This window comes from Lithobates pipiens, unplaced genomic scaffold (assembly GCF_037356315.1).
Source record: "Lithobates pipiens isolate NorthernLeopardFrog02 unplaced genomic scaffold, aLitPip1_a1.2 Scaffold_6, whole genome shotgun sequence".
NCBI lineage: Eukaryota > Metazoa > Chordata > Amphibia > Anura > Ranidae > Lithobates > Lithobates pipiens.
This window is the reverse complement of record NW_027507881.1, coordinates 8,602,937-8,617,936: the sequence shown is the minus strand read 5'-3', so window position 1 is coordinate 8,617,936 and position 15,000 is coordinate 8,602,937. Positions and strand designations below refer to the sequence as shown.

Sequence of the window (15,000 nt, the reverse complement as noted above, 5' to 3'; positions counted from 1 at the left end):
GCGGTTGGCAGAGCGGTGTGAAACCGTCTGCGATTCAGATGTGATGCGATTAACCTGCACAGGAATCGCTGCTATTCCGTCATCGCACCGGTGTGAACCGAGCCTTATGTTGCTGACATCGGTAGGTTTTAAAATTGTATGCCTGCAATTCCATTAATTCTTTTTTTTTTTTTTTTTCTCCCAACAGGACTCGCCATCAATTTTCGTCACTTATACAAGCAGAGGCGCAAGCGTCTGGGGAGTCGGAAAAGGAAGACGGCATAATGTTTTTTGCATTTTCTTTTTTTGTTTTTTTATAGTGGGTGGGAGAAGGTTTTTTGTTTAATTCCCCAAATCTTTTATTTTTCTTGTTTTACTCCTTAGTACGGGGATAGGCAACCCTGGCCCCCCCAGCTGCGGTGAAAGACAAATCCCATCATGCCTCTGCCTCTAGGAGTCATGCCTGTGATTGTCAGGGTCTTGCAATGTCTCGTGGGACTTGTAGTTTCAAAACAGCTGGAGGGCCGAGGTTGCCTACCCCTGCCTTAGTACATTGTTTGGTTGTCTTTTTTTTTTTTTTTTTTACTTTCTAGGACCACAAAAGTCGAAGGGCATTCCTACTGAAAGCTGAACAGTAGAAGGGGATTGATTGAGTGTAATGAGCCATTATCACTCCCCTGTGAGACACCTACTGACCTCCACATTTAATCTTTATTTGTGTCCTGCACCATGCCCTGCCCAAAAAAAGGCGATTTACTTCTTCCACCTATGAACTGTAATTTACTATATAATGGTTATTTTCTTACACTAGCATGTGATTTCTGCAAGGATAGAACGGAGAATGATATGAGGCCAGTACTGAGGGATTGTGGAGGAATTAGAATTGCCCTTATTATAGTTCTAATACCAGAACAATCGTACCCTTTAACGTGATTGTAAAGGTAAATAAAAAAAATAAAATAAAAATAACAAACATGTCATACTTACATCCGCTGTGCAGTTCGTTTTGCACAGAGTGGCCCCGAACCTGGTCTTCTGGGGTCCCCCGGCGGCTCTCACAGCTCCTCCCCACATCGGATAACCCCCTCGGAGAAGCGCTCTCCCGAGGGGGTTACCATAGAGGCCAAATACAGGACTCGGGCCCCAGCGCTTGCGTCATTGGATTTGATTGACAGCAGCGGGAGCCAACGGCTGCACTGCTATCAATCTATCCAATCAAGAGCCGAGAACCCCGGGCAGAGAGACGGTGCGTCCCCGCCTGGGTCAAAATCTTCAGGTATGTAAAAAACGGGGGGGGGGGGGGGGGGGGTGTTGTTTTGTGGCGGTCACTGATGGGTGTTTTTTCACCTTAGTCCCATTTCACACTGGGGTGGCGGGTCCGTTGGTACAGTGCCGCTATTTTTATCAGGGCTTTACCGTCGTATTTTTGAGGGTATTCGGCCTCTAGCGGCTGATTTTAACCCCCGCTAGCGGCCGAAAAAAGGTTAAAAAAATTGCGGATTTCAATGGGCAGGACGGCGATGGAGGAGTGGCATACATACCGCTCCTTGACCGCTCCAAAGTTGATGCTAGCAGGATTTTTTTTTTTTTTTACCGTCCTAGTGTGAAAGCCCTCGAGGATATGCGGGGACATGCTCACAGCCGCAGTATCTGTCAGCCTGGCATTGATTTGTACAGGCTGCTGGCTGTTTTCGCGATGCATGTAAAAACCTGCATTTAAAAAAAAAAAAAAAAAAAAAATTTTGCAAGAAAATTACTTGGAACCACCAAAACATATATAATTTTAAGCAGAGACCCTAGAACAGGGGTAGGCAACCTCGGCCCTCCAGCTGTGGGTAAAACTACAAGTCCCATGAGACATTGCAAGACCCTAACAATCACAGGCATGACTCCTAGAGGCAGAGGCATGATGGGAGTTGTAGTTTCACCACAGCTGGAGTGCCGAGGTTGCCTACCCTTGCCCTAGAAAATAAAATGGTGGAGGTTATGACGTGACTGGTAGCATCGGCTTCCTGGGACACAAACAAATTGGGCATTATATTGTGTTTTGTGTTCACTAAAATTTATCTGCTGCGCAAATACTGTGTGACAAAAAAAAAAAAAAAAAAGCAACTCCCACCATTTTATTTTCTAGGGCCTCTGCATAAAATTATATATATATATATATATATATATATATATATATATATATATATATATAATATAAATTTGGGGGTTCTAAGTCATTTGCTAGCAAAAAAGAAGCAGATTTTTACATGCATTACAAAAAACGCCTGTATAAACACCCACCACAGCCAGCAATACAACATACTGTAGCTGCTGACTTTTCCTATTGGGGTACTTGCCTGTCCTGGCATCCAGCAGTCTCCTCACCTGAGCCGATTCTTGAAGCGCCTCTAGAGTGCATCTTGGCTAAGAGACCGGTTTCCTACTGCACTTATGCGAATCGCGTTGCCCTTTCCCTGATGGGTTTACTTCCTCTTTCATTCCCTGCAAAGGTAAAGCATAATGGGCTACTATGTATCGCATAGTAGTCCATTATGTGTCACTTACCTGACACAGGAGCCAGCGAAGTCACCGCTGTCCCCTGTAGTCCGGCGCATCCATCTTCTTGGTGGGTCTCGCTGCTCCACCGATGTCATTCGGTGAAGCCGCGATGACGTCACTCCCGCGCATGTGCACGGGAGCCGCCGCTCGCGGCATATCGCCGTTGACAGCGGCTCGTTTAGTGCGCCTGCGTGCCGCTGTCTACGGCTCATGCACCGTAGACAGCGGTACCTGTCTTTCGGCAATTTTCTCCTAAACCGTGTGATACCGTGTGATATTACCTACAGGTAAGCCTTAATCTAGGCTTACCTGTAGGTCAAAGTTGGTTATAAGGGTTTACAACCACTTTAAGCCTTCATTGGCTTCTAAACTGTGAAAGGGTTTGGCTGTAACTGGTCGCAGCGCACTCCTTTTTCCTTGTGTGTGAAATAGACTTCAGAAAACACCAAGGGGTCTGTTTACAAAAATAAAAATTTAAAAAAATTGGCAAAGTCCTCCAGTTCTTTAGGCCATTTTCTCTTCTTGAGTGTTCATATATGAGGGGCAGTAGTAAAATCCTGCTTTCTAGCCACTAGATGGAGCCGAGGAGCTTAGGAAATACTAACTAATATTCTAACAAGAGATACAATGTAACAACTCTAGAGAATGATCGAGGGAATTGGTGAACAATGTGATCGTCGATCACATTTATCATAAATAGACCCCTCCCCCTGTATCCCTTAAGTAACCCTACACCTAATAAAGTGTATAATGCTGAGAACAGCAGAGAATTAAGTTATAACGCCGCCCTAATCTTATAACTTGTACATTGGGTTATGTTCATCCCCCTGCGTAGCATGGACACACATTGTATAAAGATCCCACACTACTTGAATATTCATCAGCAGGTTCTGACAATGTATAATGAGGATGTACTATATACTTTCCCTGTTATAATAAATAGAAATTATATTTTTGGGTAGCACTGTATTAATTCTAACTGTAATTACATTATATAGCTGACATCCACACAACGGTTGATTTATTCTTATCCACAGTCATTAAATCTAGTGCTTTACCCCCAAACTGTCATCTGTGTGTTGTTCTTGCTCAGGTTCCTAGTATGAAACGAAATTATCGTTTTGAAAGTGTTAATTTTGTGCATAGTTCATTCTTCTTTTCTTCTTTTTTTTTTTTTTAACCACTTCAGCCCCAGAAGATTTTACTCCCTTCCTGACCAGAGCACTTTTTGCGATTCGGCACTGCGTCGCTTTAACTGGCAATTGCGTGGCCGTGTGACGTGGTGCCCAAACAAAGTTGACGTCCTTTTTTTTTTTTTTTTTCCCCCCCACAAATGGAGCTTTCTTTTGGTGGTATTTGATCACCTCTGCGTGTTTTATTTTATTATTTTTTTTTTTTTTGCGCTATAAACAAAAAAAGAGCAACAATTTTGGAAAAAGCGCATAATTTTTTACTTTTTGCTATAATAAATATCCCCCAAAAATATATACACAAACACTTTTTTTCCTCAGTTTAAGCGATTGATTGGTTTGCGCAAAAGTTATAGCATTTACAAAATAGAGGATAGTTTTATGGCATTTTTATTCATTTTTTTTTTTTTTTTTTTTTTTTACTAGTAATGGCGGCGATCGGTGATTTATTTTTTTTTTATTTTTTTTTTTATTATCATGACTGTGACATTATTGCGGACACATCAGACAATTTTGGGACCATTGGCATTAATATAGCGATCAATGCTATTGCATTGATTACTGTAAAAATGTCACTGGCAGTGAAGGGGTTAACCACTAGGGGGCATGGATAGGTTATGTGTGTCCTGGGGGAATGTTTCTAACTGGGGGATGGTCTGTGTGTGACGTGGACACTGATCGCTGCTCCCGATGACTGACAGGAAGCAGGCGATCAGTGTCCTGTCATTAGGCAGAACAGGGAGATGCTGTTTACATCGGTATCGCCCAGTTCTTCAGCTCTGTGACACAATTGCGGCGATCGAGTCTGCGGGTCCCACCGTCACGGAGCTCGCGGCAGGCACGTGCGTGCATGGCAGGAAATTACAAGTAGTATACAGGTACGTTACTTTGCCCAGCTGTGCCATTCTGCCGACCGTATATTTGCTGACAGCGGTTGGCAAGTGGTTAAATAAATTGTTTGCCTATTAACCGCTTACAAACTGAAAGTTCCCCCCCCAATTAATGATCAGGCCATTTTTTGTGATACGGCACCGCATCGCATTAACTGACAATTGCGCGGTCGTGTGACGATGTACCCAAACAAAATTGATGTCATTTTTTTCCCCCACAAATAGAGCTTTCTTTTGGTTGTATTTGATCACCTACAGTTTTTATTTTTTGCACTATAAAAAAAGCGTCAATTTAAAAATAAAATAAAAAATTCTTTATCGTACATCATGGGACACAGAGCCTAAGTAATTACTTAATGGGTCATGGGCCACCTTCAGGTGATGGACAGTGGTATACCCACTCAAGGAAGTTCACTCCCCTATATAACCCCTCCTCCTTCCTGACGTACCTCAGTTTTTTCGCCAGTTTCTAAGGTGTTGGAGATGAGTGAAGATGTGTTCTGAGGAGCTCCAAGAGGGAACCACGCTGGATTTAAAAAAACCTCCACAACTGGATCCATGCATGCCACTGCGCCCACAGGATGGTCCCCGGGCCTCACATAGAAGAACGAGGTTTTGCCTGTAACACTTCTCTTTGAGGGCTGGACCCTAGGGACCAAGGACTCTTTTTGGTCTTGCTACATTACCTAAAGTTGTCCTGAGGGGTGCTATACAGGTCCAAAGGAGTGGAACCCCTATTAAAAGGGACCCGGTCTTTGAAGGTTTAAGTGTGCTGCCTGCCGTGATGGGCGAAGTTTGGATCTGTCTGTTTTCAAGAGAAAAGCTTAGGAACTGCAAAGTCCACCTATGCCTTTTCTTCCATATGTAACACTGTAATGCCTTAAAGTCTCCTCTAGAGGGAGTAAGACTACACATACCCTTTCAATCCGTGCTACAACAGCGTGCGTGTCCTAGCAGCTGGAGGGGGTTCTTTAGTCCTCCCCCCCAAGTGGGGAAACTGAGTGGCTGGGGGTACATGTACTGTGAAGGTACAATTACATCCTGTAAGCGGTGGGCAGTGTGACATTCTCAGTATGACGGCACATTTGTAATAAGCTCAAACTGCAAAGTATCCCGCCCCGCCCGCCTGCTTCCCTGACACCCTCCCCCCGAGGGGTGTGGGGCGTTTTTTCTTAGAGAAACATTTACTTGCCTTTTGTTATATACAAAGAAGCTTTTTCTCATAGAGAAGACAGAGATGCCGCATGGCGGTTGCAGCCTCCTCTCCTCCTTCTGGTCTGTGTCTCCAGACCCGAAGCTGCGGCGTTCACGCGCGGGCGGGCTTAGATTCTCTTTGAAAGAGGAGGTGGGCGGGTTGAAGGGGCGTGGCTAAAGCCGTTGGAGCCGTGTGCGGACTCACGGCGCAAGGCAATCAGGCTTACACCTGAGAAGTCTGGGGGGGGGGGAGAGATAAAGGCTGACGCCCTTATCACTAGATGTGTGTACTAGAGCAGCTGAATGTAGAGCTGCCACAGGAGCGCTGGAGCATGCGAGGGGTGTACAAAGGCATTTTCGGTATAGGAGAAAACATTGTTTAGCATCAGTTTAATCTATGCTGCCATTGGTTTTTCTTACTATTGCTTAGCAAATAGAACAGTTCTTGGAGTGTCTCTGCTTTTGTGCTTGGCACTATGGCCTCCAAGGTTACTACTAAGGCACCCAAAGTTCCACCCCCAGGCGCTGGGAACTCCAGTCATGCCTCCACACTGTCCTCTTCTCTGGAGATGCCATATATGTCAAGCCAGGGCGAGTCTTTGGAACAGATTGGTGGTGCAACTGCTTTTCACATTTCAGCCCCTGTATACGTGACTGAAGATGCATTTTCGTCTGCCCTGCAGGGCTTAGAAGGAAGATTAGCAGCTTTAATTACATCCTCCATCTAAGGGGATAGGAAGCGTGCTAGATCCCCCTTCCCCACCTCAAACCCTTTACCAAGGGACCAGTGGGCAGAGGGTGAGGTATTACCCTCAGGCGATCACGTAGAAAAACAAGCCGATTTTTCCTCTGTGGAGGAAACAACAGTTGATAAACCTTATGCAACCTCGCAATCTGAGAGATTGATGGTACAAACTCTTACGGAGATGGTTCGTTACACTTTTCATGCTACCCCTAACAGAGTCAGCTGAAAGTTCGGTCCCTTCCTTGGCTTCTTTAAAACCTTTACGGCTTTTTCATCAGGGGCGATGCTAGGTCTACAAAAGATCTGGGGATAGAGCCATAGCAGCGTAGTAAAGAAAGTCATACACTTGGGTGGGCATATACAGTAATATACATGTATATATATATCCCCAGAGAGCCCCCCACTTACATCAAGGTCCCCAGAGAGCCTCCCCCTTGCAGCAGGGTCCCCAGAGAGCCTCCCCCTTGCAGCAGGGTCCCCAGAGAGCCTCCCCCTTGCAGCAGGGTCCCCAGAGAGCCTCCCCTTTGCAGCAGGGTCCCCACAGAAAGCCTCCCCCTTAAAATCAGGGTCCCCAGAGAGCGGGGCTATAGCCCCAAAAGCCACCCCCTAGCGACGCCACTGCTTTTCATGCATTACTAGAAAAGCTTATTTATACTGAATGGGATCATCTAGATGAGCAATTTTTCTCCCTCCAACGAGTTTCTCATTTCTCTATCCCATGGACAAAAGAAGGAAAGTACCAGCAGTAGACGCTGCGATTTCCAGCATCATGAAAAATTTTACTTGTCCAGTAGACAATGCACAAATGCTTAAAGGATCCAACAGATAAGAAGTTGGAATTTTTGGTAAAATCCTCTTTTTCCTGGCAGGTGCCATTTCTCAGCCTGCAGTCGCTGCAATAGGCATCTGTCAGTCCCTAAAGGACCAGTGGTAACGTCAGAGAAGGCAACTATCCAAAGACAGTGTTCAAGAACCGAAAGAGCCTTGCCCATCAACATCCTAGAGATTCGGGCAGTGCTTCTGGCTCTGAACGCCTGGTCTTCCAGCTTGAGAGGTTGTCCTGTCAGGATCCACTCCGTCGATGCCACAGCTGTGGCCTATCTCAGTCACCAAAGGGGGCACCAAGAGTGTCTCATCGCAGAGAGATGTGAACCATATTCTAACTGGGCAGAAAGAAATATTCCATGCCCATCTGCAGTCTTCATTCCAGGAGTAGAGAATTGGCAGGCAGGCTACTTAAGTCGCCAGCAGATTATTCCCAGGGGAACGGTTTTCTTCACCCCAACATATTTTTGGGCTGTTTGTCAAAGATGGGGGACTCCGGCCGTAGATCTTCTAGCGTCCAGTTTAACATAAAGTTAGTCAACTTTGTGTCAAGGACAAGGGATCCATTTGCATGTAGAACAGATGCGTTGGTGACCCGTGGGATCAGCTCTCACTGATCTATGCATTTCCCTTTATTCAATTGCTGCCTTGACTTCTTTGCAGGATAAACCTGGAAAGAAAACCAGTAATTCTGGTACCACCAGCATGGCCCAGAAGGTCATGGTATGCAGAAATCCTAAAGATGGCAGTGGAGGGTCCGTGTTCCTTCCACTAAGGCCCAACCTGTTCTCACAGGGGCTGATATTCCATCCTACTTTACGAATGCTCAATTTAATGGCCTAGCTATTAAAAACCCACATTCTGAAGAAACGTGGGCTTTCTGGGTCAGTTATCTCTACTTTGATTAATGCAAGGAAACCAGCTTCCAGAACAATATATTATAGAGTCTGGAAGGCTTATGTTTCCTGGTATGAATCCAAGGGTTGGCACCTTCGGAGATATATCATAGGCAGAATTCTTGCCTTTCTACAATTGGGCGTAGAGATGAAGTTGGCCTCAAGGGCCAAGTCCAAGCCTTATCGATTTTATTTCAAAGACCGCTTGCTACGCATTCTTAGTCCGTTTTTTTAATTTATTTTTTATTTTTTTGGCAAGAGGTGATACAGATTAATCCGCCAGTTAAAACACCTTTAAGTGGGACTTGAACTTTTGTCAGTGTTACAAAAACAGCCATTTGAACTGATAAGCATATGCCCTTAGCCTTTCTGACAAGGAAGCTGGTATTTTTGGTTGCTATATCCTCCTCAAGGAGGGTTTTGTAATTGGCTGCTCTTTCTTGTAAATAGCCATATTTCATTATTCATGAGGACAGAGTGGTGTTACGCTCTCGTCCAGGCTTTTTGCCAAAAGTGGTTTCAGGTTTTCACCTGAACCGAGATATTGTCCTGCCATAGTTTTTTTTTTTCCAAAACCACGTTCCAGGGAAGAAAAGTCAGTGCATTGTCTTGCTGTGGTGAGAGCAGTGCGAATCTATTTAGACAACTGCTCAGATTCTTAAGACTGATGTCTTATATATTCTGCCAAAGGGTCCCAAGAAAGGACAGGCAGGATCGAAATCCACTGTCGCTAAGTGGATTCGGCAAGTTCTAATTCAAACTTATAATTTAAGGGGTAAGATTCCCCCTTTTTCAAGTTAAGGCGCACTCTACCAGGGCGGTTAGTGCTTCTTGGGCAGTTTCACCAGGCCTCCATGGCTCAGATCTGTAAGGTCGCAACTTGGTCTTCAGTGCATACATTCACAAAAATGTTATCAGGTGGATGGAAGGAGGATATCGTTTTTGGGCGCAGTGTGCAGTATAAGTCCTCAAGTCTGGCGGTACCCTGCGGGTTGTATCTCCCTCCCCTCAAGTAGCATTGCTATGGAATGTCCCATTGAGTAATTACTTAGGCTCTCTGTCCCATGATGTACGATAAAGAAAATAGGATTTTTATTAGAGCTTACCTGTAAAATCCTTTTCTTGGATTACATCATGAGACACAGAGTTCCCTCCCATCTTTTGGGATTTAAATATATTGCTTTGCTACAAAAACTGATGCGCTCCTGGAAGGAGGAGGGGTTATATAGGGAGTGAACTTTCTGTATTGGGTATACCAGTGTCCATCACCTGAAGGTGGCCCATAACCCAAAAAGTAATTACTTAGGCTCTGTGTCCCATGATGTACTCCAAGAAAAGGATTTTACAGGTAAGCTGTAATAAAAATCCTATTTTTTTTTAACTTTTTGCTATAATATTCAAAAAAACATAAAAAAAGGAAATTTCTTCATCAGTTTAGGCCGATATGTATTCTTCTACATATTTTTGGGGAAAAAAATAATAATAAAATAAGCGTATGTTGATTGGTTTGCGCAAAAGTTATAGCGTCTACAAACTAGGGGTTTTTTTTTTTCCGTGTTCCCGGGGAGGTGTTTCTAACTGTGTGGGGGGTGGATGGGCCTGACTGGAGGAGAGATAGAGATCACTGTTCCTAATCACTAGGAACAGCAGATCTGTCTGTTCACATTAGCAGATCCCCATTCTCGCTCTTTCCCACGAAAGCTGGTGGCCAGGCATGCAGCAGGCTCTTAAAAGGAGCCAACGTACACCTACAGCAATTCACAGGAAAGAGCCGACCTGCCGTAGTATAATGACGGCAGCTGGTCGGCAAGTGGTTAAATGAGATTAACAGCATACACTTTTAGAATATCAGCATTGTAATAACAATACAAATACTGGTTGTACTAGAGAATCCGATATAAGATTGTTTGGAAAACCTCCTTTCATGTTGAGTGCTGCCTGTCTGCTGGCCGTCTTTCCACAATGTTCTGGCTTCCCTGCATGCTTTGCAGCTTCTCCATTTTTAGCCCATGGTACTTTGCTGCCTGCAGACCTTCCTATACTGACTCATGTCGTGAGTGCTGTCGGCCATCTTTACACAACTTCCTGGATTTCTCTGCATGCTTGTAGCTTCTCCTGTAAGGACTACATATCCCATGGTACCAGTGTTCTGCAAGAGCCATCTTGGTTCACCCCCACAGTCGGCCACAGGAAGGATACAGTGAGAAGGCAGCAAGCGGACATCTTTTTACACCCACCGGAGTCTTGCATTTCACACTTATTTTTTAAAATTCAACATCAAAACAGTCAGATGGATTATTAAATAATGTATTACCCAATATAAACTCAGTTTACTAGTTAAAATAAGTGTGAAATGCAAGACTCCAGTCGGTGTAAAAAGATGTCGGCTTGCCGTCTTCTGACTATGCTTACTGTGGGCGACTGCGGGTTGTACCAAAATGGCCGTGACGGAATGTCACTTCAGTTATAAAAGTCGACCGCTTGCCTAATCTCACAGAACGCCTGCAAGCAGTGATTCCTGTACTGACTCCGCCTCCTGAAACTCCTCTCAGCACCGCTGAAGCTCAGAAGGTGGGGCTCTGAAATGTGACACCACAATTGTACCTACCTACAAGACATAGTGACTATGTGTGCACAGCCTATTGCATTAGCGTGTGCACCCTAACGCTCAAACATACGTGTGTGAAATCTGATAAAATAAAGTAGCTGATATCCGGGTTGGTTTGATTATCAAAAAGCTAGTACTAAATGCAGAAGACTAATTTTGTTCCTGAAGGACCATCCAGGTCCATCTGTCACTGAAACACTTTTATGGCCTGCACACAAATTGGGAGAAGTCCTTCATTTTGCCCATAGACCCTGAGGCATGTAGTGTGGCAAACTCAACTCTCCTCCTAACCTGTACGTTCTACCTTAGCTATTTAGGCAAAGCTAGTGCCACCAAGGTCCAGGGGGGGAGGGGGTGTCAGAAATTACGTAGATTGCCAGCAACCTTACCAGGAAGTGGGAGCAGGTACCTGGCTTTGACAGGTATCCGCTCCCCCACCCCGAAAGGTACCAAATGTGGCAGCAGAGGGGGGGGAGTAAACAAGCAGAGCTTCCGCTTTGCTCTTTATGTTACATTGTAGACCCTGGGCACAGGGAGGCTTTACATGTCCGGACCTTCACCCCTATTTTCTGGCTATCCACATTCACAGATGCCCATGACTGGGCAGTTGCGGATGATACTAAGTCCTTGGTAGTCTTGGAGGCTGCTCATTTGAAACATTACGTAGTAGTCTTACCCCCCCATGAAAATGGCAGTGGTAATTACTAAGGCAGTGAAACTGATCAAATCACTTTTTGCTAAATAATGGAGAGCCTGAAAACATGACCGGTTGGGGCGCCTTGAGGACTGGAGTTGAGAAACGCTGCTCTACTCAAACCACTTTCCTTAATTCACAAGGCACTTCTGCCCTCGTTTCATGTGGATTTGACCCCCCCCCCCGATGCTCAGATGGCAGGCAGAGTTAGCGGAACTCAATGGAGAAGATTTAGCCCCTGTACACACGGTCGGACATTCTGCCAACCAAATCCGTCGGATTTTGCCCGTCGGATCTTATCCAAAACTGTTGCATACACACGGTCGGACTAAGTTGTCGAAAAATCCGATCATTCAGAACGTGATGACGTAATTTCGTTACGATGGGACTACATTCAGGCTAGTAGCCAATAGCTTTGATGTAGGAATTTGATCTGAGCATGCGTGGCACTTGGTCCGATCAAAATTCTCTACACATGATCGGAGTATGTCCGATCAAACCAGTTGGTCGGAAAATATTTCCAACATGTTGGAAAACTGGGTCCGACGGAGATTCGGATGGAATCAGTCCGATGCAGACCACACACAGTCGGATTATCCGACGACACGGTCCGATAAGACGCATTCCGACGGATTCTCCGACCGTGTGTACAAGGCTTTAAACGATATTTGGGACTAAACCCTTTTACAATTGGTCGCCACAAGAGATCAAGTAATACAATTTAAAATACTTGACATGGTTTATTTAATGCCTCACAGAATATACCAGGGATATGCAATTAGTGGACCTCCAGCTATTGCAAAACATCATGGGTGTCATCCTTGTGGCTGTCAGAGTCTTGCTACCCTCTTTTTAGAGGGTTCCAGCTCCCACTTCCTCCCAGTGCACCTCTCCCCCCCGGCAATCATCTGGCATACATCCCAGATGACTGCCCGGCCAGTCACGCCACGCGGCTCGCATCATGCGCAGTGGGTGCCCGGCTGTGAAGCCACAGTTACAATGCTGGCGCCGTAAAGAGGAGGGGGAGACGAGCGGCAGCGGATTCGTTCCTCCACCTCGCTGGACCGGCAAGTGTCCGATTAATAAAAGTTTGTAGCTGCTGACATTTTTATTTTTTTTATAAGCGGAACTCTGCTTTAACTATTAAATTATAGGTATTGGAATGTCCTTTAAAATTTGGCTGTTAGTGAAGGTAACGAATACGAATTTATCTGAAGTTACAAATTATCCAAAATAACGAATGCCGCATCTAAAGAAAGGAACGTAACAAATTAATAATAAAAATGTTTTATTATTAATTAGTTCCATTCCATTTGTTTAGATGCAGCATTCAATTTTTCGGAATTGTATTTGTTTCATTTACTAAGAAAATTCCAATACCTAAAATTTAATAGTTAGAAATTATCTGGATTTTTTTCTTATTTTCGGATTTAACGAAGGACCCGAAAACTCCCACCCAAAAAAAAATAAAAAAATGAAACAAAAACGAAAAAATGTTTCATCAGTACACATGTCTACCCCCTACTCCAAATCCCCCTCCTAGCGCAACCACCCCTCAATCATCCCCCCCTCTGGAAAAATAAAAATCAATCTCCTCATGGTGGCCACCTACCTCACATGATACCACACTGCCCAAGGCAGCCGCCCGCTCCTGCCCACCCCTTGTCCCGGTCCAAAATGTTCCTGTAGTCTGTACCAACAAGTCATCACAGAGACTGCTGTACAGGTCAGTGCCAAAAAAAAAACACAAAAATAGATAAATAAAACCCACAAAAAAGAGTGGCAGTTGCTTTAGGTCCCGTTTCACATGGACAATGCTGCAGAGTTGCAAACCATGGTGGATCACTTTGTCAAAAGCTTCTGACTTATGGTTTGCAGGCGATCAGGAGGTGAAGCACTGCCTACCACTTATCTGAAAGCCTTCTGCACTGTGTCCTATTAGATGCAGCCCTATTAAAGTGGAGGGCCACCCTGAAAAAAAAAAAAATATATAAAAAAAATTACAAAAAAAAAAAAATCTAAAAAAAAAAAAAATGAAAATTTTTTTTTTTTTTTTTTTACTTACCAGAAGTGCCTGTTGCTAGGCACATCATTCTAATCTTCCTCTTCCTCCTCCGCGGAGATCTTCTGTCTTCTCTCCTCCGTGCGGCGTCTTCTGGGTAATGGGTCGCGCTGTGTTCTGGGAACTGTGTGTTCCAGAACACAGAGCGTCCCATTCACAAAGCGATGCGTGACTCGCGCATGCGCAGTAGGAAACGGGCAGTGAAGCTGTAAGACTCCACTGCCTGTTTCCTTTACAAGGAATGGCGGCGCCGGGACCTGAGAGCCGAGGGACGGGTCGGCCTCGGGCGGCCGACATCGCGGGCGCCCTGGACAGGTAAGTGGGCTGATTAAGTCAGCAGCTGCAGTGTTTGCAGCTGCTGACTTTTTTTTTCATTTTATAAACGGCCCTCCGCTTTAATTTCCATTGGGTGTGTCCGGAGGACAGATTGGGGGTTATTTACTAAAATCAAATCCACTTTGCGCTACAAGTGGAAGTGCAGTTGCTGTAGATCTGAGGGGAACTTGCAAGGAAAATAATAATAATAAAAAAATAAAAAAAAAAAAAGCATTTTAGCTTGCACATGATTGGCTGATAAAATCAGTAGAGCTTCCCCTCACATCCACAGCGACTGTACTTATAGTGCAAAGTGGATTTGACTTTAGTAAATCACCCCCATTGTCTACCTAACATTACACATCCTACTTTTTTTTTTTTTGCCATACCACAAAGCCTCACGGACGCACACCAAGACGTGCGAGACCATCTGTTGGGTTTTGACCACCTCTTTGTTTTCTTCAGAAGAAACAGATTTTAAAGTTAAATTCCAGGAATTCAGCTCCTTTGCACAAAGTGAAGACACACTTTGAGTCAAGTCTAAGGAGGTTCATGACATCTCCTGAACTTAACTCTATTTATTTATATCGGACAGGTTTATTGCGCTGCTGAGAAATACACTGGAGGCAGGGCTGAGAGAGGCACACAGGGCAGTTATGCCCACCCCTCGCCTCTGCTGCCCATTCAGAGAAGCCTTTGTAATTTGCAAATGTGTTCACATAAAACAAAGGTTTCTGTGAAGGGGCAGGAGGGGGGAGGGATGGGCATAGCAGCTGTCAATATCACCGTCCTAAATCGGTGCGGCGCCGCACAGATTTCAAAAAGTAGTTTCTGTACTACTTTTTGCAATTTCGAGCTGTGAAAAAAATGCACTTTTTTTAATAAAAAAATAAATAAAATAATACAATTGTAAAAAAAGTTAGCCCAATTTTTTTTTTATATTGTGAAAGATAACATTACGCCAAGTACATTGGTACCCAACATGTCAGGCTTCAAAAGTTGTGCCCACTCGTGGAATGACGACAAACTTTTACCCTTGATAATCTCCATAGGCG

General features: G+C 44.6%; 2 protein-coding genes across 3 annotated transcripts in view; one reads left to right on the top strand and one right to left on the bottom strand.

Moving 5' to 3' along the window:
• The window catches only part of LOC143958218 (very-long-chain (3R)-3-hydroxyacyl-CoA dehydratase-like), a 56,036-nt gene extending 52,445 nt beyond the window's left edge, over positions 1–3,591 (top strand). Inside the window, exon 11 of the mRNA XM_077467712.1 lies at positions 188–3,591. Within this exon, the coding sequence (XP_077323838.1) occupies positions 188–264 (77 nt within the window). The 3' untranslated portion in view covers positions 265–3,591. The remainder of the gene's footprint in view (positions 1–187) is intronic.
• An 11,273-nt stretch (positions 3,592–14,864) lies between these two features.
• The window catches only part of LOC143958216 (integrator complex subunit 14), a 27,849-nt gene continuing 27,713 nt past the window's right edge, over positions 14,865–15,000 (bottom strand). For both annotated transcript variants that reach the window (XM_077467706.1, XM_077467707.1), the window contains one exon: positions 14,865–15,000. This exon is cut by the window's right edge and continues 2,166 nt beyond it. The gene's annotated coding sequence lies outside the window, so the exon portion shown is untranslated.